General features: G+C 39.4%; 1 protein-coding gene across 1 annotated transcript in view; it reads right to left on the bottom strand.

The window, feature by feature from the left end:
• The window catches only part of LOC134662629 (uncharacterized), a 31,047-nt gene that overhangs the window by 6,393 nt on the left and 634 nt on the right, over positions 1-24,020 (bottom strand). The window contains exons 2-7 of the mRNA XM_063518902.1: positions 14,380-14,570; positions 12,486-12,634; positions 10,474-10,619; positions 6,472-6,734; positions 5,830-5,994; positions 4,293-4,540 (exon numbers count right to left, since the gene is read on the bottom strand). Coding sequence (XP_063374972.1) covers positions 4,293-4,540; positions 5,830-5,994; positions 6,472-6,734; positions 10,474-10,619; positions 12,486-12,634; positions 14,380-14,570 — 1,162 coding nt within the window. The remainder of the gene's footprint in view (positions 1-4,292; positions 4,541-5,829; positions 5,995-6,471; positions 6,735-10,473; positions 10,620-12,485; positions 12,635-14,379; positions 14,571-24,020) is intronic.

The raw sequence follows: 24,020 nt of genomic DNA on the forward strand, positions 1-24,020 counted from the left end.
TGTATTTCTGATTGTAGGTGTTTTTAAAATATTGTCATTTTTGGATTCTACTTCATATGTAGACCCGGGCCCCGTTTATCAAAAGCTTGTAACTTGTAATACAAGTAGAAGTCCCTTTCTAACAAAAGCTGTCAAAAAGGGACTTCCACTTGTATTACAAGCTACAAGCTTTTGATAAACAGAGCCATAGAGAAATATAATAAGACAAGAGTGCTCACTCCATACATCAGTTAGTTAGACTATTAATTTCAGTGTCTATATCTAGCATCGAGTAGCGGAACTATCAGTACTGCTACTTGACAATAGATGTAGCAGTACTGATAGTTCCGCTACTCGATGTTAGATGCTAATAGTCTTTTTGGTACTAAAACTGATGTATGGAGTGAGCGATCTATGATTTTTTTTCTCTATGACAGAGCACAGGTATGTACTGTATAAACTTGTATGTTGTGTGTTGCTGTGTCCGAGCATAGACGCTTTTCATTTAAGGAAACTTGAACGTAAATAATCTGTAGCTACAAGTGTGATCCTGTAATTGACTTTCCATCTCTTTTTAATTTGGGTTCCTCTGTATAGATAGCTGTTGGATCTCCAACATTTAAATAAATCAATTAAATTGCATAAAATCAGTATTTCAAAATTCCATGATTGGAAATGAAATGAAATGAAATGAAAAAATGTAATGAAATATTTATTTGCCAGAATACGTTACAATTAGGTATTAATACAGTTTTAGCATCAGTATTCAGTCGACATAAAGCCAACATGCAAAATGTCTGTAAATTATAATACGGGTACATCAGGTACATGCAATACAATTATAATAATCCTAATAAAACAATGTCAATTCATTACAAATAAAATTAAAAATAGAAATACTTATAAATAGCACATTAAAAAATTAAGTTAAAATATAATAGATTGATGGTATGTCAGAGTTATGGTATGGAATTATTGACCCTTAGGATTCAATAGGGAGTATTACTAAATAGGTCTGTACAAGTTACTTTACTAAAGGCGCAGTGCTGCACTCTGGCGGCAGTAATAAAATTGTGTAAAAGTGTGTAGTAAAAAAACCGGCCAAGTGCGAGTCGGACTCGCGCACGGAGGGTTCCGCACCATCAACAAAAAATAGAGAAAAACAAGCAAAAAAACGGGCCCATCCAAGTACTGACCCCGCCCGACGTTGCTTTACTTCGGTCAAAAATCACATTTGTTGTATGGGAGCCCCACTTAAATCTTTATTTTATTCTGTTTTTAGTATTTGTTGTTATAGCGGCAACAGAAATACATCATCTGTGAAAATTGCAACTGTCTAGCTATCACGGTTCGTGAGATACAGCCTGGTGACGGACGGACGGACGGACGGACGGACGGACAGCGGAGTCTTAGTAATAGGGTCCCGTTTTTACCATTTGGGTACGGAACCCTAACAATATAACAACTGTAATAACAAAACAAAAATATTAGACGGCTTATTATTAACCGGGCAACTAAAATATTAAACAGGAACTTTCATTGGGCATATAATAATATAATTTGACTGTGTATTAATATTTTAGCGCCAAAAAAAATATTTTAGCCTCAAATATAAGCATCATATTATTAAAAAAACTGGCAGCAAAATCAATCATAAAATTTAGTTGTCATCTAGTTAATTCTAGTTGTTCATCAGGGCCGGATCTAGGGTTGAGCGAGTGGAGCGGCCGCTCTAGGCGCCGGATGGCAAGGGGGGGCGCCAAAATGGCAAATGAGAAAAAAAAAGTATTAAATAAAAGACGCCAGTGTGGCGAGGGGGGGGGGGTATAGTGTAGAAAATACGCTTGAAAACTTCAACGAAGGGCGCCAAAACCCGATTTCGCTCTACCCTGATCAAGGGCTCGGGCCGGCACTGTTGTTCACACCTAAGTAATCAACTAATCATATAAACTGAGCATATCGTTTCAGCTAGGTAGTATTTTAACACGAAAGCAGTTAAATTTAATGAATATTGGTCACTTTTTACACAAATTAATTTACCAATACGCAATGGTCAGTATACTTAAAGTCGAAATTTCTAATCATGAAACGCCTCATTAGGCCATTATGCATTGCCATTATACCATTAGATCTTTAAATTTTTAATTACTAATTTCAATAGTTACCACTGTATTCTGCTAGAGTCAACAGATAGGTGTGACGACGAGCGAAGCGAGGAGAAGCGTGTTAGGTTGACCGTATATTGGCCAAACAAAATATTTTAAAAGAACTTCATTTGTTAATTAATAGATAGCCGTTTTCTTTTTAAAATGTGTTTCATAAATGGTCTCCAATATATTTATTCAGTTGCAAAATAAATACTTGGTACCTGCCTGAAAATAATCAAAAGCTGTAACGGCATTAAAATACAACTCATATTGATATATTTTAAGGCTCCGTTTTTGTTGCCAAACTATTAATTTTAGTAGCCATTTCTATTTTTTTTAAACTACCCTAATTCGAGTTAAGATTCGAGAATAGTTGACCGGTTAAATACGTGCCATATTAGACTGTGTCACAACATAATCGCAAGGGAGTAAAATTATATATTTATGGAGAGGGCGTATACTTGTATAGGGAATTTACGCGAAACTCTGCGTAGGGGGCGCCACTTCCACATTAAGTCACAATCTAAGTGTTTACCGCAAACGAGAAAGTTGACATTTTGATATCTAACCTCTCTATCATTCTTGCATATTCGATAAAGAGGCAGATAGCTTAGTTTCGATTTCGCATTTCCCCGTAGGCCCTTTGTAAACAAACCGTGATACCGCCTTGATGTATCAATGTCTTAGGAGGACCCTTAGGAGGCTATACCTATATGGTGCTTCAAATCTTGTAACTTACATTTGAACCACTTCCAGGTGTCTCATTGAACTGAAATTTCGCATACTTCCGTATTTGCGATGACAATGTAATAATAAGCTAACATGGAGCTGATCTGATGATGCAGTCGGAAGGTAGCAAACGGAACTCTTCGATGGGAAAAATAAACACATTGAGTTTAAGCTCATTTGAAAGGTCTCGAGACGTACTTTATAGACATGTAAAGTACAATTTTCTTTTTACAAGCAGAAACGTCGTTTGGTGGCTCAGATGGCAGAGAGCGCTGGAATATCGATCCAGAGGCCGTGATTTCAAGTCTCACCCAAGACAGTAATTTTTCCACTTTTAAATTTATGTAAAGTACAGTCGGCAATAAAAGTGTGTATTAAAAAATATTTTTGACGGTTACTTGTTTTAATAACACGATAACAAACCAAGCTGGCAAGTACCCACCTACGTAATTTTTATATCATGAAAGTGGTCCCGAAAACAATATTTATCAAATAGATTAATCATAATCAATCATGAACAATATTAACGGCTATTGATTGATTAATTTGGCTGGCGTATGGATTAATGTCTGATTTGATTTGGCTTATCTAACCATCTAGATTAGATTTCATTTCATCAGGAAAACCAAAAATGCGTTGGTATGATGACATCAAAAGAACGGCTGGATCAAAATGGGTACAAAGAGCACAAAATAGAACAGAATGGCAAAAATTGAAGGAGGCCTTACATCTTAAAGATTGAAAAGGGCTAAAAAGAAGAAGAAGAGATTTCATTTACAACGTCAATGAATATTTATTTAAACTTTATTGCACATTAGAAATGAGTAGGTACTACAAATGGCGGACTTAATTGCCTTAAGGCATTCTCTACCAGTCAACCTTAAGGCATAACAGAAATTCTCGAACGTGGATGGAAAAATATTTCAAAAAACAGCAACTATCAACATAACAGAGTTTTCCTTATTTTTTATTAAAACCAAAAAACAACATAATAAAACTTACTAACCTATGCTACAGGTTCATTAACAACACATTAAAACATTTGACCCAAATCGCCGTCAACGGGCAGGGTGCCCGCTGACGGCGGTTTCCTCGCTGAAGGGTGATTTCCATATTTAATACCTGAATATTCTGAATTTGATGTGTAATATTTAATTACCATTTATGATCTTCTTAACAAGTGTACCTTATTATTATGTGTTACGGTAACGTCACGTAACGTATTTATAATCACTCTGTTTTATAATGGGTGCTTGCCTGAAGTAATTTTTGTTTTTTTTTTTAATGATTACATATTATGTTTTATGTCACAGCTCTTGGATCTCCAAATAAATAAAATAAAATATGGCATTCACGTCAAAGGCAGAATAAGCAGGTAGGTACCTAACACAAAATGTGCATAGTTATAGCTTATTGAACATTTCGACAGCCGCTGTTTAAAACAAAAGACCATCGACTTGGAAGGGCGGCAAATGTGGCACGGTCCGGCGGAAGTCGTCGACGTCGCAGCAGAAGCTGTAGCCGATCTCGATGCGGTCGGGCTGCCAGCGCAGCCACTCGAAGTCGCGGTTGTCCCGGCAGCGGTCGGCGCAGAACGTCCACGCGCGAACGTCCTCCTCGGACGCGAAAACGTCATTGATGCCGACGAAAGCTGTGCCTCTGCGTAATGATGGCTCGTAGAACACCTACACATCAAATATTTCTTTAAGGCTTTCTGCAGACGTTGCAAAGCGCATGCGATTTAAAACAATTGCCGGCTGACTGATAATTATAGCGGGCGAATATTTAAACGGTGGTTAGCATAGGACCTAAGAAGTATATTGAGATAGGTACATTTTGCTTAGAAATACATTGAAAATATTAACTATACAAAATAATTCGGCCCGCAATGTAATGCACCACAGAAGTTACGAGATACGAGCTACACATATTGGCAAGGTGCGAAGTCGGTGGTACAAACACATGTAATCTTCAAATTTCAAATATAAAATTCAAATTTCAAATATACTTTATTCATGTAGGCCTAGCAACAAGCACTTATGAATAGTAATTAGGTATTACATAGGTACATATTATCTTAATCTAATTATCAGAGCAATTTATTGATGTTAATATTAATTCCATAATAACATTGTATTATCATACAGATCAAATTTAACACTAAGAATTTCACAAAAAGATCGTCAAACATAAAAAAAAAATGTATAATAAATACTAGTCTAGAATTTCTAGAATAAAATCTAAATGTCAAAAAAATGTCTTATGGAATGTGTCGTACTGTCGTGTCTGTCGTACATAAATGCTAGAGCCAGCCGCCTGAACTAATTTTACTTCATACAATTTAAAGTAGAAAACCCCACAAAATGAGGGCAGCACCAGTCGTGCAACTCGTGCACCTACACTAACTACTAAGAACTAAAAACCGTGTATCTTTAAGCGATAAGTACCTACTTAGTGTTAGTTTTATTGGTGTTATGAAGTTAACTTACATAAACATTCATTTTCATCTGCCTACCCCTCTGGGCTCCGGGAAATAGGCGTGATTATATGTATATGTATGTATGTATGTACGCATGTATGTTTCATTTGTCAGATTAAACCAGAATGTAATTTTGTACGTATTATTAAATGCATCTAGGTCATACTAAATATGATCAAAGGAACAACTCTGCAATTTAACTTTGAGTCCTGATATAGTTTGAAAACTTTAGAATAGTTACCTAGTTAGAAACAACGCAATCACGTCGAAATCACTCGAGAATGTAAAGTATGTACGACAGAGTACGACTGAATATGAATTTGTCCCGAAAGTCGTGATGTTGGAATTTTAATTCTCTCGTGTTGGGAGTTCCGACTACTCCGTTGGAATTCTCAAGTAGTCTAGGGACTAACTACGGAAAATATTTAGCCGAACGGAATTTCGTCATTTTCCTTAACGCGGAATGTGTCGGTTCGAACCTTTATAAACATTTACCTTGTAGAAGTACCGGGGTACGGGCAGCTGCTTGTTGTTGTTGGCGTCCGTGTACAGATACAGCTCGTGCGCCGTGTTGTTAGCGTCGCGCACGACGCCCACGCCGAACGTGCCCGTGTACACGGTGGTGTTGTACCCGGCCTCGGCGATGCGCGCACGGGCGTTCTGTCAACACAATACTGTGTGGGGATTTCTTATCGAGAAGGTACCTAATCGGGATTCAAGTTTGTGTATGTTTGTAAGTCATGCACTAAGGGCTGAGAGAACTTGGATGAAAACCCGGTACAAGACTGAGCTTTTTTTTCCAAAATGTATTTCCAGAGAATGAAAGGAGTACTAAAGGGAGCAATTTAACGTTTGTACTTCAGTATGATGGAATCCTCGTACTACACTTCAATATATCCGCGTGGCTCCGCCACGGCCAAACCCCTCGGCTATATCATTAGCTACCTATTTTTATACTAAAATAATACTGCTATGGAATGCAGGATGCAGGAGATTACAATAAAAAAATGAATAGGTGTTAGACACTTTTTCGTGATTTTTTCTATCGAGCCAGTCTGCCCTCGCAAATATGTATAGTTTAAATTCATTTGTAATTAGCGTAATGTATTGAATAATGGCTGTGAACGAGTACGCAACCTGTTCAAGCCAGTCCCAGTTCCCATTGTTGAACGGCTGCCACTGCGGCGCGGCGTTGACGAAGAAGAACGTGGCCCTCTGTCCCGTGGCGAACACGTAGTCGGTCTTGGCGGCCAGGTGTCCCCGCGCCAGGTACACGCGGTTCACGCTGATGTACTTCTCGGCCAGCTCCTGGCCGACCAGCTGCGCGATGGTGGCCACTTGCTGGGCCTGCGTGTAGTGGAAATTAATGCCGCCCGTCACACCGGGGTACATTCCACCCACTGAGAATAAATAGGTTTGTGAAATCGATGGTTTCACAAAGTTTAGTTTTTGAATTGCATTTTTGGCAGTATTTAACAAGACGATACTTTAATGATGGGGCGTATAGCGGTAGCAGTAAATTGTTACATAGAGTCATAAAGGGTGTTTTTTTTTAAAGGTATACAAATTCAAAATTAAATAAAACACGTAAAAATAAATTTTATTATAATGGTATTGGTTTTATTTAAAAGATATTCTTATGTCATTTTAGTTCTTAAAAATGATTTCGGGCATATGGGCGCCGCGGCTGGCTCGAATGAAGCGTAATTTTGACGATGATGGTGATTTTGACTTTCAAAATAAATTTGCACAATTTGCAATCGTTGTTCTGAAGTAAGTCTATTGTGAAAATGGCAAAACGTACTGACCACAAATATCCCGCCAACTGTTCAATTGACAATCACTAGAAACAGTGTTGCCAATTTAAAAACCAAACCTCAAAAAAAAACACCCGTTATATCTTAGGCCAAGCGCACACTACGATTTTTTTGTCGCAGAAATGCAACGTACTTATGTGTTTACATGTCAGTGCGCGCATATACGACAATAATTTTTTTTTTTAGTTTCCTCACGTCGTGGGCTGTCAGAATATACCCCATATATGTTAGCCGATTTTTCGTAGTTTTCAAGTTATGATTTTTTAAACTTTTAACTTTTCTTATGAAATTCCGGGGCTCCCATACAGAGTGTATAAAAAATAATTGCATTCCCGTTGCCAGGGAGGTGTTGGAATTATACTGAGCAACTTTTACTATAGGACCAACCCCGAAATCGCGAAAAAAGAATTTGGCTGTTTCATATATTTTGGCTGGTCCATTTTCTATGGAAGGATAATTTTTTTTCGCGATTTTAGGGTTGGTCCGAAAGTAAAAGTTGCTTAATCCCAAAACCTCCCTGGCAACGGGAATGCAGTTATTTTTTATCCACTCTGTATGGGAACCCCGGAATTTCATTAACAAAAGTTAAAAGTTTAAAAAATCATAACTCGAAAACTACGAAAAATTGGCTAACATACATGGGGTATATTCTGATAGCCCACGACGTGAGGAATGTAAAAAAAATTTTTGGACCACCCTGTATATTACGCTAGTTTCTATTTTCCTAGCCTGAGGGCCCTAAACTATACTTACTATACATATTACAATTAGAGCTCCCGATACACGTGTTACACGCTGACACGGGTACCCGTGTTCTTAAGCCCGGCGGTATTAAGAACCCGAACTACACGAACCCGCCCGGATTCGGAAACGTTTACCCGTGTACCCGTGTATTTCGTGTACCCGTGTACACGGGTACCCGTGTACACGGATCTTATTTACCCGCGGGTTCGACCCTTCACTCTCGTGTTGGGGAGATTCGTGCTTGAAGACATACGATTGAATTGGAAAATTCGATTACTTTGCAGTTTTACCGGATTGATTGGTAATGTCTAATAGGTAGGTAAGTACACTTTGTTTCAATAATTCATATTTCTAGCTTTACTCTAAATAATATTAAAATTAACAATAGGTATCTTAGTATCCGTTGATTTCATTGATAGCTCGTTTTCTTCATTGTAGTTTTTTGATAATGAAAGTAAACCTAAATGATAATCTAATACAAAAGTAGCTAGTTATGCTTACTGAAACTACCACGCACGGATATGTCATTATTTTCCTTTGTAGCGCGACGGTGGGCAATTCTGATGCTTGAACAAACCAGTATAATAATACTATCAAGACCCGAGACATAAGTATAATAATACTAATAATATAGCCATTGATTTCCATGCAAATTTACATTTAGTCGTTTTTTCCTTTACATGGCCCCGCTTTGGGTAAAGGCCTCCTCCATTTGTTTCCTTTTTATTATGTCTTGTGCTTTAAGCTTCCAGTCTCTACCAGCAATTCTTTGGATTTTGTCAACTCAGCGGTCTTTGGGTCTCCCTTTGCCTCTTTTTTTCCCGATAGGGCCCGCCCATTCAGTTACCAGTTTTGTCCCTCTTCTGTCTGTGATGCGAGCTACGTGTCTCACCCATGTCCATTTCAGCTGTAGAGCGTGTTGTCCTGCGTCTATTAATTTAGTTTTCTCGCGAATGTTTTCGCTATTACATCTGTCACTGAGCTTAATGCCCAGGTTACTTCGTTCAATAGCTCGCTGATATGAACGTATTTTTGTTTTTATTATGTCCTTTGTGAAGAACCATGTTTGTGCACCGTAAGATAGACAAGGCAATAAGCACGCATCTCTGACCTTTTTACAAACATAAGTAGGTACTAGGTAACCTAAAAGCCCTCTTACATCGATTAGCGTGATCGATCAATTCGCCGCCGCTCCAGTGTATTTACAATCGTGCTGATAAATAAACTGTGTTGTTTTATCTAAATGTTGAATAGCGTGAAGAAAATGTACAAGAATTCATACATACAGTTCATCACAAAAAGGGATTAAGTATTTAAAATGGCCATATGGTATGCAATAAACAAAGTGCAGGTGTTTCATTCAATTATACCGTGTTGTTTTACCAATATGAATTGGTGCTTTTGGTGTTATCTTTTTGTAACAAGCTTAACACGTCTGCAAAAAATACAACAACTAATCATTCAGGTAGAATTATCTCATTGTTTTGTTGCAACGCGGCACTAAAGAGCATTTTGCTAATGACAAAGACAGCAAGAAATGAATAATATCTGTGCCTAAGATTTATAAAGTATCTCATCACGTACGGTATGGTCTTTATTTTATCTATGCATGTTATTCTACGTCTACGACGATAATGAACTAAACCGTAAGTACATGTTTTTTGTGTAGCTACCTAATTATTACTTGAATAACGAGTTATTTTGTATAGGGGCTGTTCATAAATTACGTTATCGATTTTTGACGGTTTTTGACCCCCCTCCCCCTAAAATCATCCAAAAATCATGCTTCGAATGACCCCGTTTCCTTCTACAACATCCGATGTCCAGACCCCCCCCCCCCAATTTGAAATGACGTAATTTATTAATATCCCCATATCTTAAATGATGACAAAGGCAATACAAAATTAATTAAATTAGTATAATACATATCAATAACATTGAAAATCCGATAAAACTGATCGGATTCGATTCCAGTCGGAGCTCCTGATCCTGAATCTTTGTTTTATTTAAAGCTCTATACATTACTTCAATCTCCGCTACACGCCAAGACGGGTTAGGCCCGCGTGTATTTATGTTCCGTTCACCGTGTACACGGGTACACGGGTACACGGATACACGGATCTTAATTACACGGGTACCCGACTACACGTGTAGAACGGGTCAGAAAACCGTGTACGTGTAGTTCGGAAACGGGTACCGAACACGTGTACACGAAACACGGACACGACCGCGAGCCCTAATTACAATCATACCGCAGCCGGACCTCGCTAGGTACCGTAAAATGTGCCTGCTCCTCCGTGTTACCACGGAGTTACTTAAGTATTTACCAATAGGTATGCACCAATAGATTTTATATATCAAAACTATATCACAACCTCATTTAAGTGTTACAAAATGATAATAGTAACAATCTACTTTAAAGTACACAACCTACTACATAATTATAATTTTTTGAAAAATATTTTAAATTTCGAATTTTGGAGCAAAGTAGTTAGGCACATTTTACGGTATAGTAATTTATAATGATTATTCGGTATGATTAGGTAGAGTAGAGGTAAATGTTGGTTGTGATGCTCACCTAACCAGCCGGGGCGCGTCACTCCGGTCTGGTGCTCCACGTTGTTGGGCTTCTGCTCGTACTGCACGTACAGCACCTCCAGCCGGCTCTGGTCGAAACAGGACCACAGCAGGGGCCGCCACACACCGGACACCTCGAAACCTATCCTACAATATCATTACTTAAATAGTACATTATTGTCGAGGCTCGGAAGTAGCTACTTGCTGGCCGAGGATTCGTTTTAAACGGACGACCTTGGGAGTCCGTTTAATTCAATCCGAAGCCAGCAAGTAGCCTTCCAGCCGAGTCATATATAGAGCTTTTCTCAAAAATGGTGCAAGAAATAGAAATATTTTACAGAAGCAACGTTCTAATTTTCACAGAAAAAAGTAAAACCGTTAAAAAGATTTGCTTTACCGCCTTTAAAAAAAAATAGAAGTGTATTTTTCTGCTGAAAATACGCCAACCTATTTGAGATACCTAAATAGTCGCGGTACCAACATTATAATAATAAGCACTGATCATCTGTTTGGCTGTTTAATGGACCTATGCCTTCATTTGATATGGCCATGAACTTTTAAAATTTGGAACTCGACAAATAATGGAATTTGTATGCAACATTGCAGTCCCGAAATCGGGACTGCTATGTTTTTAATTTTTTAATTTTTTGACTGACCATAAACTACGCACTTCTCGACCTATTTTTTAACCAGCAATGTCGACTTTGCCGCCCATTTTTAGAAAATATACTTCCTGCCTCGCACATCTAAGCTGTGTAATGAACTGCGGGATTTCCGGAAAGATACGACCTTCAAACCTGCAAGAAAAGAGCGTACCCCCATCTTATAGGCATCGACGGTAATTGCTTACCATAGGCGATTCGTCTGCTCCTTTGCCTTCTATATCATAAAAAAATCGACACTAAACTACGACCGATCAAATTACACGAAAACGTAAGCGTAAGTAAACGTAATGTAGCAAAAAGCGCCTACAGACAGAGAACTCGATTAGCGGGTTGCTGGTAGTGAATGTGAGGATGACTCACGCTCTAGAACGGTTCAGGTCCGGGCTTAGGCATCAGTTAGGTACTTCGTCTTTTTTAGAAAGAATCACGAGATCACCGATCTCCGAAAAATTAACTCATGAACGCTCGCAATAGGTAAATACTTGGTAAGAATTTAGATAAATATCAACGTGGTAACTATTTAGAAAGTTAAATTTCTTAGCAACAATCTGATACTTCCGATAGGTAGTTAATATCTAGTATCTACTGAGAGTACTGAGTTGAAGAAAATCGAGAACGGGTTTTCAAGAGCAAAGACAAAGGACAAAGAATCTGTAATAAAAGTAGTGAGATAAAACGAATTCTCGTACCTGGAAATAATAAGCTAATGAAGGATGAAACCTAAGCTTTATCTTTGAAATTTTCACTTTATTATAATACGGTGCTTTAAATAAATCGTATTTTTATTTTTATAAAGTGTATTTAATTTATTCCATACACGTGTAGAAGAATAAAAGTTGGGTTTTCTTTTCGGCAGCAGAGAAGGATAATGGAAGCAAATTTCTAGTTAAGACTTTTATTGCCCGAAATCTTTGTTACTTTTCGCTTTAATATATCCTTTATATTAGACTTATATCGACCGGGATATGAACCGTGATTACCTTTTGTATTCGGTCGATACATGTATAAGTAGTGAAACTAACCGTGAATCATTCAAAACTGTTCTCCTTTATATTATTACCTAGCGCTAAGATATATTTTAGATTGATCAGTACTATCAGTAGGTAATCTAGTAATCTGTGGACGATGTTGTTGGTATCACACTTTATTATCCTTTGTACTATATTTCTGTGTCTAAACCCTGTGTTACTGTTTTTTGTCCCAAATAAATTTTAGTAAAAAATCGGCTACGGCATAATTTGTTGATGGCTGTTTCAGCATGTCTAACTTTTGGGTACATAAGAGTGATTGCGTCGACCCCGGTTTATTATATACATATATGATATGATAAGTATAATGTAAAGCATACTCGACAACGAGGTTGTCGCCGTAGCAGCGCTGGTCGGTGGCGCGCGCCAGGTACTGGCTGTTCGAGGAGCACGTCAGCCCGACGAACTCGCTGTCCGCGCTCAGCCACCCCACGCCGGAGACCACGTTCTCGCGCACACAGGACACTCGCTGCAACCATAACATTACGTATTCAAACTGAAATGTCATATACCTACTAAATAAAAAGTGACCAAGCCCTCCGGTCGGGCCGGAATCGAAACGGCGTCTCCAGCTAACGCCTTGGCCACTAGATCATCATCCGGCCACGGCGGTACCCGTCCCAAATTCTTTAGTTTAGCAATCTTTGATATGAACGGCTTTGACCAACTCTAAGTCTAAAGGGGCGAGCAGTACCGTAAAATGGGGTGAGTCGGTGCAAAACTGACATTCAAACCTCGATAACATTTTATTTTTACATATGAAAACTGAATGGTGTATATAATAAGTGTTCCGGACGTTTGTATTTTAGTTTTTATTTTATTTTGGGTAGTTCCATTTCATAACTTTGACGATAAAGAGGAAAACCCACCTCACCCCGTAGTGCCTCGTATTTGGGGTGAGACGGGTTTTCATACAAAGGTGATTTTGGAAGATTGTTGGATCGATTTTTTTTTATGCGTATTACTATAGCTCCATTTTAAATTGGAATACATTATTTTTGTAGCAGTAGCTTTAAAATCCCTTCTCACCCCCCTCTCAAACCTTCTCTCCCCATTCATAACCCACCTCTCCCCGCGAAACCTACTCACCCAATGGGGTGAGGGTGGGGGTGGGGGGGTATATGCGTAAAATGTTACGGTACGTGCTTGATAATTTGATTCGCTCCCTACTTGTATTATAAAAGGCAGCACTATCTCTCGCGCTATAGTTACTGTACAAATATTCATGTTAAAATTTTCACAAATACTTATATTGGGGTCTACCCGTATCTTGAGCCAGTTGCTTTAAACTACATACATATATGATGATATATGTACATACTTACTAAACATAACCCCTACAGATTTGCCTAGTTTTGCGAACCGAACTATGTAGTTAATTTATAATGCGGTTTGTCGCCTCGTAGTTTATTTTGTCATACAGGCATGATATTGCCACTCAATACATAAATTAGTCATATGGTAGCTATGTCACCTTCTATCACTCTACCGAGTCAAATACGCCCCTTGGCTAGAATGACGTAGGTGGGAAGAAACTTCAATTTATTATTTATGCTTTTGGGTCCCGTGTCAACGTAACGGGTTGGTACCTGCATCAAACTTAAGGTTAAATATTTAGCTCTTGGCATACATTTTTAATTACTTAATCTTTTGACTTACGTTCATCATTTACATAAAAAAGGCCAAGAGCATGTCGGACCGTGCTCCGATTATGGGGTTATGAACCGAGGGTTACGATTTTTGACCGGCATGTAGGTACATATGTTTGTATGACTGTATGTATGATCATGTGTTCCCTCATAACTTCTAAAGTGCTCATTATAATTTGACAAATGAGGTGTCAAATTCGAATTGTCTTGCTTGTGAGCTGTTTAAATAGGCTATATGACGTCACATTAAATTGAGCAAGGCGCCCTCTAGAGGTCAAAAAGTCAAGAACGAATAAAAAAATTACATTAAGTAGTGATGCCGTGTTGTATATCATTTGAAAGGGATTATTAAGCACATTTAAAATATCTAGCATTCCCTTGCTTGCACGCACCCGATCATCGATCCCATCTATCCGCGCGCTACCCCGACTACGGCGAAGAAAAGGAGAGTTATAGTTTTTGTTTCACCGCTATGTATGGTAATTGGGAATGGCAAGTAATTCTTACTTCTTAATTTAAGACCAAGGTCCAGTGCCTTGTAGAAAAGTAAAAAAAAAGTACTAACGGCTTCTTGGTTTACAGAAACAAGGTTGGGGTGGACGATGGTCCTGCCAGAGCCGGTACAAGCGACAAGGAGTTCCTCGCCCTCGCGCAGGTGCACTTGCCCCGTGGTCCCCGTGGCCTCCACGAACTGGTCGCCGCGCAGGTACACAGGCTGAGGTTGCCCCAGGTCACCGTTCACTCTTAGAGCACACCCTGCAGAACGAACATTTAAATAAATGAAATAAAAAAATATTATGCGACAATCTTACATAAATCGATCTAGCCCCACAGCAAGCTCAATAATGCTTGTTTTGTGGGTACTAGACGACGATTTGTAATAGATAGATATAGTTAAATACTTAAAAATAGGTACCTACTTACGTAGTAAACATCTATAACTCTGAAACAAATATCTGTGATGAACACACAAATAAATGCCCTTACTAGGATTCGAACCCGCGGGACCTCCTGCTTCAGGCAGGGTCACTATACCGATACCGACTAGGCTAGGAGGCCGTCATGTGACTTGCATGTCAGTAATTTTGGACACGATGGCAAAAATGGATTATGAAAAAATTGGTGGAATTTCGTTCACGCCAATTTGAACTTACATCTCGAAATAGAAATGATGTAATTTCGTTATCATTCGCGCGATCATTTCGATAGGTAGTGGTCCATGGTCTAATAAAACATGGTCTTCTCTTCCCAGAGTGTCACAGGCCTACGTCACAATAACATTGCCACTTTATTTCAACATAACATGTTACATGGGTACATTATGTCATCGATATTACGTACGCTATGTCAATCGCGTACGCTATGTCAATCGATACTAACTTACTGCATCTCGTCTTGGGGTGGCACAGCTAAAACTACACTACTAACCCTAGAAAGAGCTCAAAGAGCCTTATTAAAGGTAGCCACTTCCCGCCCATTCCTATACCCTACTGACCTCCTTTATAAATCATGTGAAGTACTGACTGTTCGTCAATTATATATATTAAGCACAGTACTAAAGCAGCACGCCAGAACTCCTTTCAACACTGATTATAGAAATAAAAGGCGCAAAGATATTATATGCATGCAAACCGTACAAAGAAAATACGTATTTTCATCTAGATTCTTTGTCTTTTTGGGCCCATTTTTGTACAACAGGTTAAATGCAACACTAGACTTATACCCACTTAGCTATGCTTGTTGCAAGAATACTCTACGACGCGCCTTTCAAAAAATGACGTACGATGATACAGAGAATTTACTAATAGTCGTAAAATGATTACCTACTGCCTACTGTATTCTGATATTTAATACTTAAGAACCTACTTTTTTGTTTAGGTAATAAGACTTATATTGTGTACTACTTATAGTTTATAATTAAGTGAATAATTAATAAATAGTTAATATTGTCCTTCGCTGCCTGAAACACAGGGAATCCTAGTTCAGGCATTTGTAAATCACTTGTCTTTATAAATTCTTAGTCTTTAAGAGCAACCACTGTACTATACTTTTCTCAATAAATTATTTGTATTTGTATTTGTATTATATCTATGGTTAATAAGTTAAAATATTTTTTTATAATCTTATAATTTTCATTTATATGTATGTATTTTATTTTAAATTTTACAATAACACGTCATTTTTAATTATTCGTTAGCAATATCTTCCGATTCACGAAAGACGTTCAGAAGTCAAGACGTCAAGAATTTCAGACGTTCGGGTAATTCTGTTTACACTACTGGCAACACAGGATAGCGCTGTCACATTTGACAATCCGCCATTTTGTCCCTGACCGTCATCCTTGTTGAACGCGTGTTAATTGTTATTTCCTTCTCGCTCAGTGTCAGCAGTCTCAGTGTTTCCAAACTTTTCACGTCGTAAGCTTGGTAATTAATATTTTGTTACGAAAATGGTTGGCTGTTCTATTCGGAACTATAAGAGTAGGAGTGAAAAGGGCAGTATAGATTTGTTTTATTTTACTATGTTTTACATGAATAACTTAAAATTAATGCCGTTAAAATAATTTTCACCGTTGGTTAAAATTCTCCCACATTTTAAAGTTTGAGAACCTGTAAACGGCATGATGACGTAGGCCTGTGACAGTTAGGTCATTCGCGAATCTCGGAAGAGAGTACAAGGCGGAGTATATTATTATACCATTTTTATTTTTTATTTTATTGGTATTCACCATGTACCATGGGTAGTACTTGCACTTACCTACATGTATTTTGACATAAAAATGTAGGTAATTTCTAATTGGTCTTCTTGTAAGTACTTAGAGTCTATGCGGAAAGAGAAGAGTCGTAGAATGTATGGGGCCCAATACATACCACGACTCTTTCCGAACAGACTGTACCTACAAATATTACTTACTTACTCCAAATATTTAATGAAGTTTGTTTGAAGGATGCTCTTTGTGCACTTTGGACGAAATCTACGTTTTATGGGTTAAGCTGATCGTTGAATAAATAGAGAATTTTAAGAAAAAAAGTATCTACACTCCTTAGGTTCTCATTGATAAGGCACTAAAAACATTGGTAAAAGATTATCTGAATAAATATCGCTAAACTTGCTCATCTCGTTGGTTGGCGCTGTCAATAACATTTTTATTATCTTTGACTTTCTCGAGTCGAATATACAGATAATAAATTATTATCTCTAAATGTATTTTTAGTACCTCTACTGCGCCTACACTTTTTAAATTTGACGCTATTTTTAACTGAAATTGACTTGATAGAGTAAATCACATGCGATTTGCGTGAGCGGCGAACTATCATCGATCATGAAAATATAGAAACTCGTGTAGTCAGACCAAGCTAACTCGGCAGTGATTTTGATAGCACAGACTGTGCAAGTGTTATTGTAAACGTTATAATTTCATAGAAGTTTTACGTTTAAAATAACACTTGCACTGCGTGGGCTATCAAAATCACTGCAAACTTTTCTTGGTCTAACTCTATATGTATATTGAGGAAAGAGATGCGATCCGAATGAATACAAACCGCCGTAGGTATAAATAACACTCGCACTGCGTGGGCTATCAAAACTGCTGCAGACTTTTCTTGGTCTAACTCTAGAATATCTCGAACTGTCGACTCAAAATAAATTTACATTACTTGCAACTTTTATTAAGTGGTACAGACGGGAAAATTGTTAGAGCTGGTACAGACTGCAATATGGAGGCAATTTTTATGGAAACCGCACAGTTTCCATAAAAATCGCAGTCAGGTTGCAGTCTATCTGTGCCAGCCTTTAGTGCTGATTGCATTAAAATTGACCGGCGGCGGCCGCGGGGGTGCGGGGGAGCGGGAAAGCTTTTGGATCTGGGTTTGCGAAAGCACACCTATAAATTCAAAGGGGAAACTAATCCTAATCAGGGTTAGACCGATTCTTTACGGTTTTCCTTCAAAAGGCAGCTAGTAGGTACCTAAGAAATAACAAATTATATTTCGAAGTTATTTAAACTCAACGGCAAGAGCCGAAGTTTCAAACCACGATCTCCTGTTTAGAAGCCGCACCATCCTTGATATGTATTAGAGTTAGACCAAGACAAGTCTGCAACGATTTTGATAGCACACGGCGTGCAAGTATTATTTATACTAATTTTAATTTTTAACAAGCAGAAACCTCGGCGAACGATGCTATTAAGCTTAAAAGAATAAATTTAAAAGTGGAAAAATTACTGTCTTGGGTGAGACTTGAACTCACGGCCTCTGGATCGATACTCCAGCGCTCTGCCATCTGAGCCACCAAGACCTCATCCATAGCCAGCAAATCTTTCCACTACTATATTATGGATCAAGGGGACCCTAGCGACATCTACCGTAAGAGTGTTACACTTCTTAAACGGCTACCGGAGTTCCAAGTCATATTGGAAATTCACCAATTACGATATTCAAATATGGGTAATATTATATTACCTTTAAACGAGCAATTCTTGTTTATTTATTTATTTATATATATATATATGTATATATATATTTATTTATATATATTTATTTATATATATTTATTTATATATATATTTCGGCGCTCTGTCGTAATTTTATAGAAGTTTGACGTTTTATAAAAGTTTTAAAACAACACTTGCACTGCGTGTGCTATCAAAATCGTTGCAGACTCCTCTTGGTTACTCTAGATTTTGGGATACGATAAAAAAAGAATATGTGTAAATTCCCATTGAGTTGTAGTTGTTACGTAAATTCCATACGTTTTCGTAACTCAGTATACGCCACCCCAAAGGCGTGTATGCATAATCAGAATAAGAATCAGAAATATTTATTGTAAAGGAAGGAATGGAAATATTTGCAATGTCCTGGTAGGCTTCCGTAGCTCAATTGGTTAAGAGCAACGCACGGATTGTGGAGGATACGGGTTCAAGTCCTGCCGGAGGCGTAACTTTTTCCATTTTTTCCTTTAATATATAATTTGGAACATCGCTCGCAAATAACCCTTTTACAGATTAAAATACAGTTCTTTGCGAAACGCGAGTTCTCAGTTCGGGGCGAACTACTAGTTATTTTTTGTACTCCAGCACTTAAATGTGTCAATTAAATGACTGACAGTGATATCTAAAGCAATGTCATTTGAATGCTTTGTCTATAGGCTCATAAGATGACTGCTAGCAGTCATCTTATGAGTATAATACAACTGCTTTATTTTTTTTAAAGATACAAGTTCCGATCATCTTGATTGAAAGAGGTATGTTTTCATTTACAATAATAACTCTTTTTTTTTAAATAATAACTCTTTTTTTTTAATAATAACTCTTTTTTTTAATAATAACTCTTAAAAAAAAAGAGTTATTATTAAAAAAAAAAGAGTTATTTTTTTTTTGCTGCAGCTGTCATAGAAAAAGTAATGTATGCAACAGCTCATAATTGGTTCTTAAAATTCTCGGGTCTTTTTTTACAAAACTCGACTACGTCTCGTTTTGTAACTTCGACCCTTGAATTTTAAGAACCCTTATTATATCACTGTTGCATAAACTACTATATATATACATACATTTATGGTATACGGGGGTTGTTTAGGGGATGAAGTAACGGAACACGGCGTCGTTCATACGGCGTTTATTACAGAACTGATTTTTGGATTATCTACCCACCTAACATTTACATACCTAGTTGCGTCTACCCCCAAGTACATATACCACACCCTTACACTTAAATTATGTTATACCTAAAGACTTAACTTATTTAACCCTTTACCGCATACTAAGCCATAGGTATATGGCGGATACGATATTTAATTATTTAGATTGTAATTTTAATTAATTAAGGCTATTAAAGTTCTAATTTAAATGGATATTTTTTTTTTACATGCCGTAAGGGGTTATTAACACTTATTTAACTTATTTAATACAATCGATAAGTAAGAATATAAAAATAAATAGTGGCAGTCCACTAATATAAAAGAGGATCACCGTAATGATCGACCGGTGGTAAATTCCGACGAGGCCTCTGCACTGACGGCGGCACGGGTGGTATCGGTGGTTGGGTGATTCCAGGATGGTCCATCGGACCAGGCCACGCCAACGCGGAAACTGGTGATCGCGCTCTAACTTGATCTACATGCCTCTTAAACCTAGTTGATAAATCGTTTTCCTTTACCACTAACACAGTCCTAGAACCTATCAAGCTATCCACCTTCCCTTTAAGCCATTTCTCCCCCGAGCTGTAATCCCTAAACCACACAAGATCTCCTATCCGGAACGCCCTATCGGTACCCCCCGCCTGCTGCACCTGCCTTTCTTGTGCCGCCTCCACACGCTGCTCGAGCCCGCGACCAGGCCGTAACATGTCCAGACGGCAACGCAATGCCCGCTTTTGGAGAAGCATGGCCGGTGTTTGTCCCGTTGTGCTGTGGGGAGTATTCCTATATGCCATCAAATATTCCTGAAGAGCCTCTTCCACATCTACTTGATCTCTAACTGCCTTTTTTAGCGCCCTTTTGCACAACTTAACAGCTGTTTCGGCGGCCCCATTTGATGCCGGGTGGTATGCGGGTGTAAAAGTATGAGTAATACCATAATATCGCATGAAGGTATCCACCTCCCTGCTAGTAAATGGAGGCCCGTTGTCCGAAACTACCTGTTTAGGAACGCCAAAACGTGCAAATATCTCCCTTAGCACTTTTAGTACTGCCGCTCCTGTAGTGGTTGTCATTAAGAAAGCCTCTATCCACTTAGAAGACGCATCTATTAAAATCAAAAAAGTTTTACCATGCCACGGACCCAAAAAATCGACGTGCACCCGCGTCCATACCTCCCCGGGGTACTCCCACGGCATAACCGGCGCGCGCGGCGGCGCCGGTGCCTCCGCTGCGCACGTGTGACAACCCGCGCAGCACGCCTCAATGTCGGCATCAATACCGGGCCACCACACGTAGCTTCGGGCCACGGCCTTCATTTTTACTATCCCTAAGTGTCCTACATGTAGTTCCTGAAGGATTTGTTCCCTAAGCACCGGTGGAATAATAATCCTATAACCCCACATAACGCAACCAGAGTCTAAGTATAACTCGTTCTTTCTTATGAAATAGGGTTGCAAATCGGCGTTTGAGTTGTGGGAGGGCCACCCTGACTGTAAGTATAAAATGATTTTACTCAATAATATATCTTTCTTTACCTCCTCACAAACCTGTTTGTGAGTGATAGGTAAAAAATCATTAACAAAATTAAGGTAAGTGCACTCCGGTTGTTTCTCCCCAACGTCCCCCTCGTGCGGCAACCTCGACAATGCATCGGCGCCATTTTGACTGGTATTAACGTACTGTATATCATAGTCATAACCCGAAAGTATCACCGCCCACCTTTGCATTCTCGAAGCCGCCATCACGGGTATACCCGACTTTGGGCCAAAAATAGCAACGAGAGGCTTATGATCTGTCTTAAGGAGGAACTTGCGGCCATACAAATAATGATGGAATTTCTTCACACTAAAAATTATAGCTAAAGCTTCTCGATCTATTTGGGAATATCCGCGTTCTGCCGCGTTAAGTACCCGCGAAGCGTAAGCAATCGGTCTTTCACTTCCGTCCGGCATCAAATGGGAAATGACCCCGGCTACCCCCACGCTACTCGCATCCGTGGTCAGTACCACCGGTAACCCCGGGGAATAGTGCACTAATACGGTACTACTTGCCAATAATTTTTTTACCTCGCAAAATGCGTCCCTGCATTGTTCGGACCACTCAAATTTTACTCCCTTTCTTAGTAACGCGTACAGAGGTGCCAACGTGGAACTTATATTTTTAACGAATTTCGCATAATACATGACCATACCTAAAAACGCTCGCAACTCTGTTGCGCCAGTAGGAGTAGGTACCTGCTCGATAGCTTTTATTTTGTCCGGATTTGTATGGATGCCCTCTTTATCCACTACATATCCTAAATAAGTGACCGACGTGGCGAAAAATTTGCATTTCTCTTTTTTAATTTTTAAGCCAAACTTCTGCAACCTACCTAGCACTTTATGCAATGTTTCTATGTGCTCTTGGTCATTCGTTCCCGTCAAAATAACGTCATCTAGGAACACTCCTACTCTGGGAAGATCGGCAAACATCTGTTCCAGCTTTCGCTGGAAAATGCCAGGACTCGAGGACAATCCGTAAATTAACCTATTATACCTATACAACCCTCGATGTGTGTTGATAACTGTATAAGCTCTAGAGCGCTCATCCAGAACAAACTGGGCATATGCCTGAGACAAGTCAATTTTGGTAAACTTTTCCCCTCCATTTAGCTTGGTTAATAAATCCTCTACTCTCGGTAATGGAAAACGATCTATCTCCAGGCATTTATTAAGCGTAGACTTAAAATCTCCACATACCCTAATGGTTCCGTCCGTCTTGACGACGGGTACGATCGGTGTGGCCCAGTCCGACGAGTCTACCGGCGTGATGACGCCGTCGCGCTCCAGCTGCTCCAGCGCGCGCTCCACCGGCTCGCGCAGCGCGTACGCCAGCGGTCGCGCGCGCAGGAACACGGGCCTCGCGCCCTCGCGCACCCGCAGACTCACCTCGCCACCCGTGTACCGCCCGAGCCCCTCCGCAAATACTTCACGGTATCTGGAATTAAGTTCATTCAAATCAAATCGTGCAGTGACCTCGACGTCATGACATGACAACTCTTCCAATTTGAACCCTAACTCACGTAGCCATCTCCTCCCTAATAACGGTTCTTTGCCTTGATCTACTACATACAATTCCAATGGTTTGCATACATTTTTAAACCTGACATTTACTAAAATTTTTCCTAACGGTTGCCTTTTCTCATTGGTATAATAACACATAATAATATCACTATTATGCAATGGCAAATGGGAAAACAATTTTAAATACAAGTCCCCATTTATACAAGAAATGGCACTTCCTGTATCAACTTCCATTTCGACTAATTTTTCCTCTAATTTAATTGGCAACATGAACGGTTTACACTGGTAAATATCGTTTACATTAAAAACATTGAAATGTACCTCATCGCTGAAATCGCTGTTTGCTTCGTCTTGAACGTCATTCTTGTGTGTACTAACGCTCATTTGTAACCTAGGACACATCTTCTTCAAATGCCCCGGCTGATTGCACACGCGACAAACATAATTTGCAAATTTACAACTCGATGAGTCATGCGGCCGACCACAAACACTACATTCCGGCCCCGATGAAGTGCGTGGTGCTGTTTGTTCGTTACGGCGCCAACCTCGAGGTGCCTGGTCCTGGCGCCTGGACCCCGAAGGTTGCGGCGCGCTGTTACCAGGCCGCGTCTCCTTGTTGTTGGTCGCTCGGTATGACGTCATCGCTCTCCTGCCGCGCCATGATTGCTCTGATACCGCATGACAACCACTCGACGTACTCGGGCTGCCTTCCAAGCCTTTTGCCCGACCCTCCACTACTGCCGCTGCGTTTGTCTGCGCTGCCTCCATCGCTACCGCCACTTGTAATGCCCGGTCAAACGAAATATTATCTTCGGTAAACAACCGCTGCCGTATTGTTTCATCACAAAGCCCACACACTAGCTGATCTCTTAAACTTTCTGTCAGCTGGGTCCCAAAGACGCAATGCTTTGCTAACTTTTTGAGTTCTGCAACAAAATCCGCAACCGATTCGCCAGTCTTTTGTTTCCTGTTACGAAACCGGTATCGCTCTGCTAACAAACTCGGTTTCGGTTGCAAATGGCCGCTCATCACTTTCACTAACTCCGCGAATTTTTTACTTGCCGGTTTATCGGGTGTACACAGGGTTACTAATAGCTCGTAGGCTTGATTTCCCATAACCGTTATCAACGTAGGCACTTTGTGTTCTTCCTTTGTTTCGTTGACAACGAAATATTGCTCCAACCGCTCCACGTAAGTCGACCAGCTGTCCGACTCAACATTAAACACTTCTAATTTACCGATGGCCATATTTACTTGTAAATGACACTGTTAAACTTCGCGTAGACTCGAAATCGTCGCCAATATGGTATACGGGGGTTGTTTAGGGGATGAAGTAACGGAACACGGCGTCGTTCATACGGCGTTTATTACAGAACTGATTTTTGGATTATCTACCCACCTAACATTTACATACCTAGTTGCGTCTACCCCCAAGTACATATACCACAACATTATCTGTATATTACACTCGTCGTCTAGTACGTACCCACAACACTAGTCTTATTGAGCT

This window comes from Cydia amplana, chromosome 3 (assembly GCF_948474715.1).
Source record: "Cydia amplana chromosome 3, ilCydAmpl1.1, whole genome shotgun sequence".
NCBI lineage: Eukaryota > Metazoa > Arthropoda > Insecta > Lepidoptera > Tortricidae > Cydia > Cydia amplana.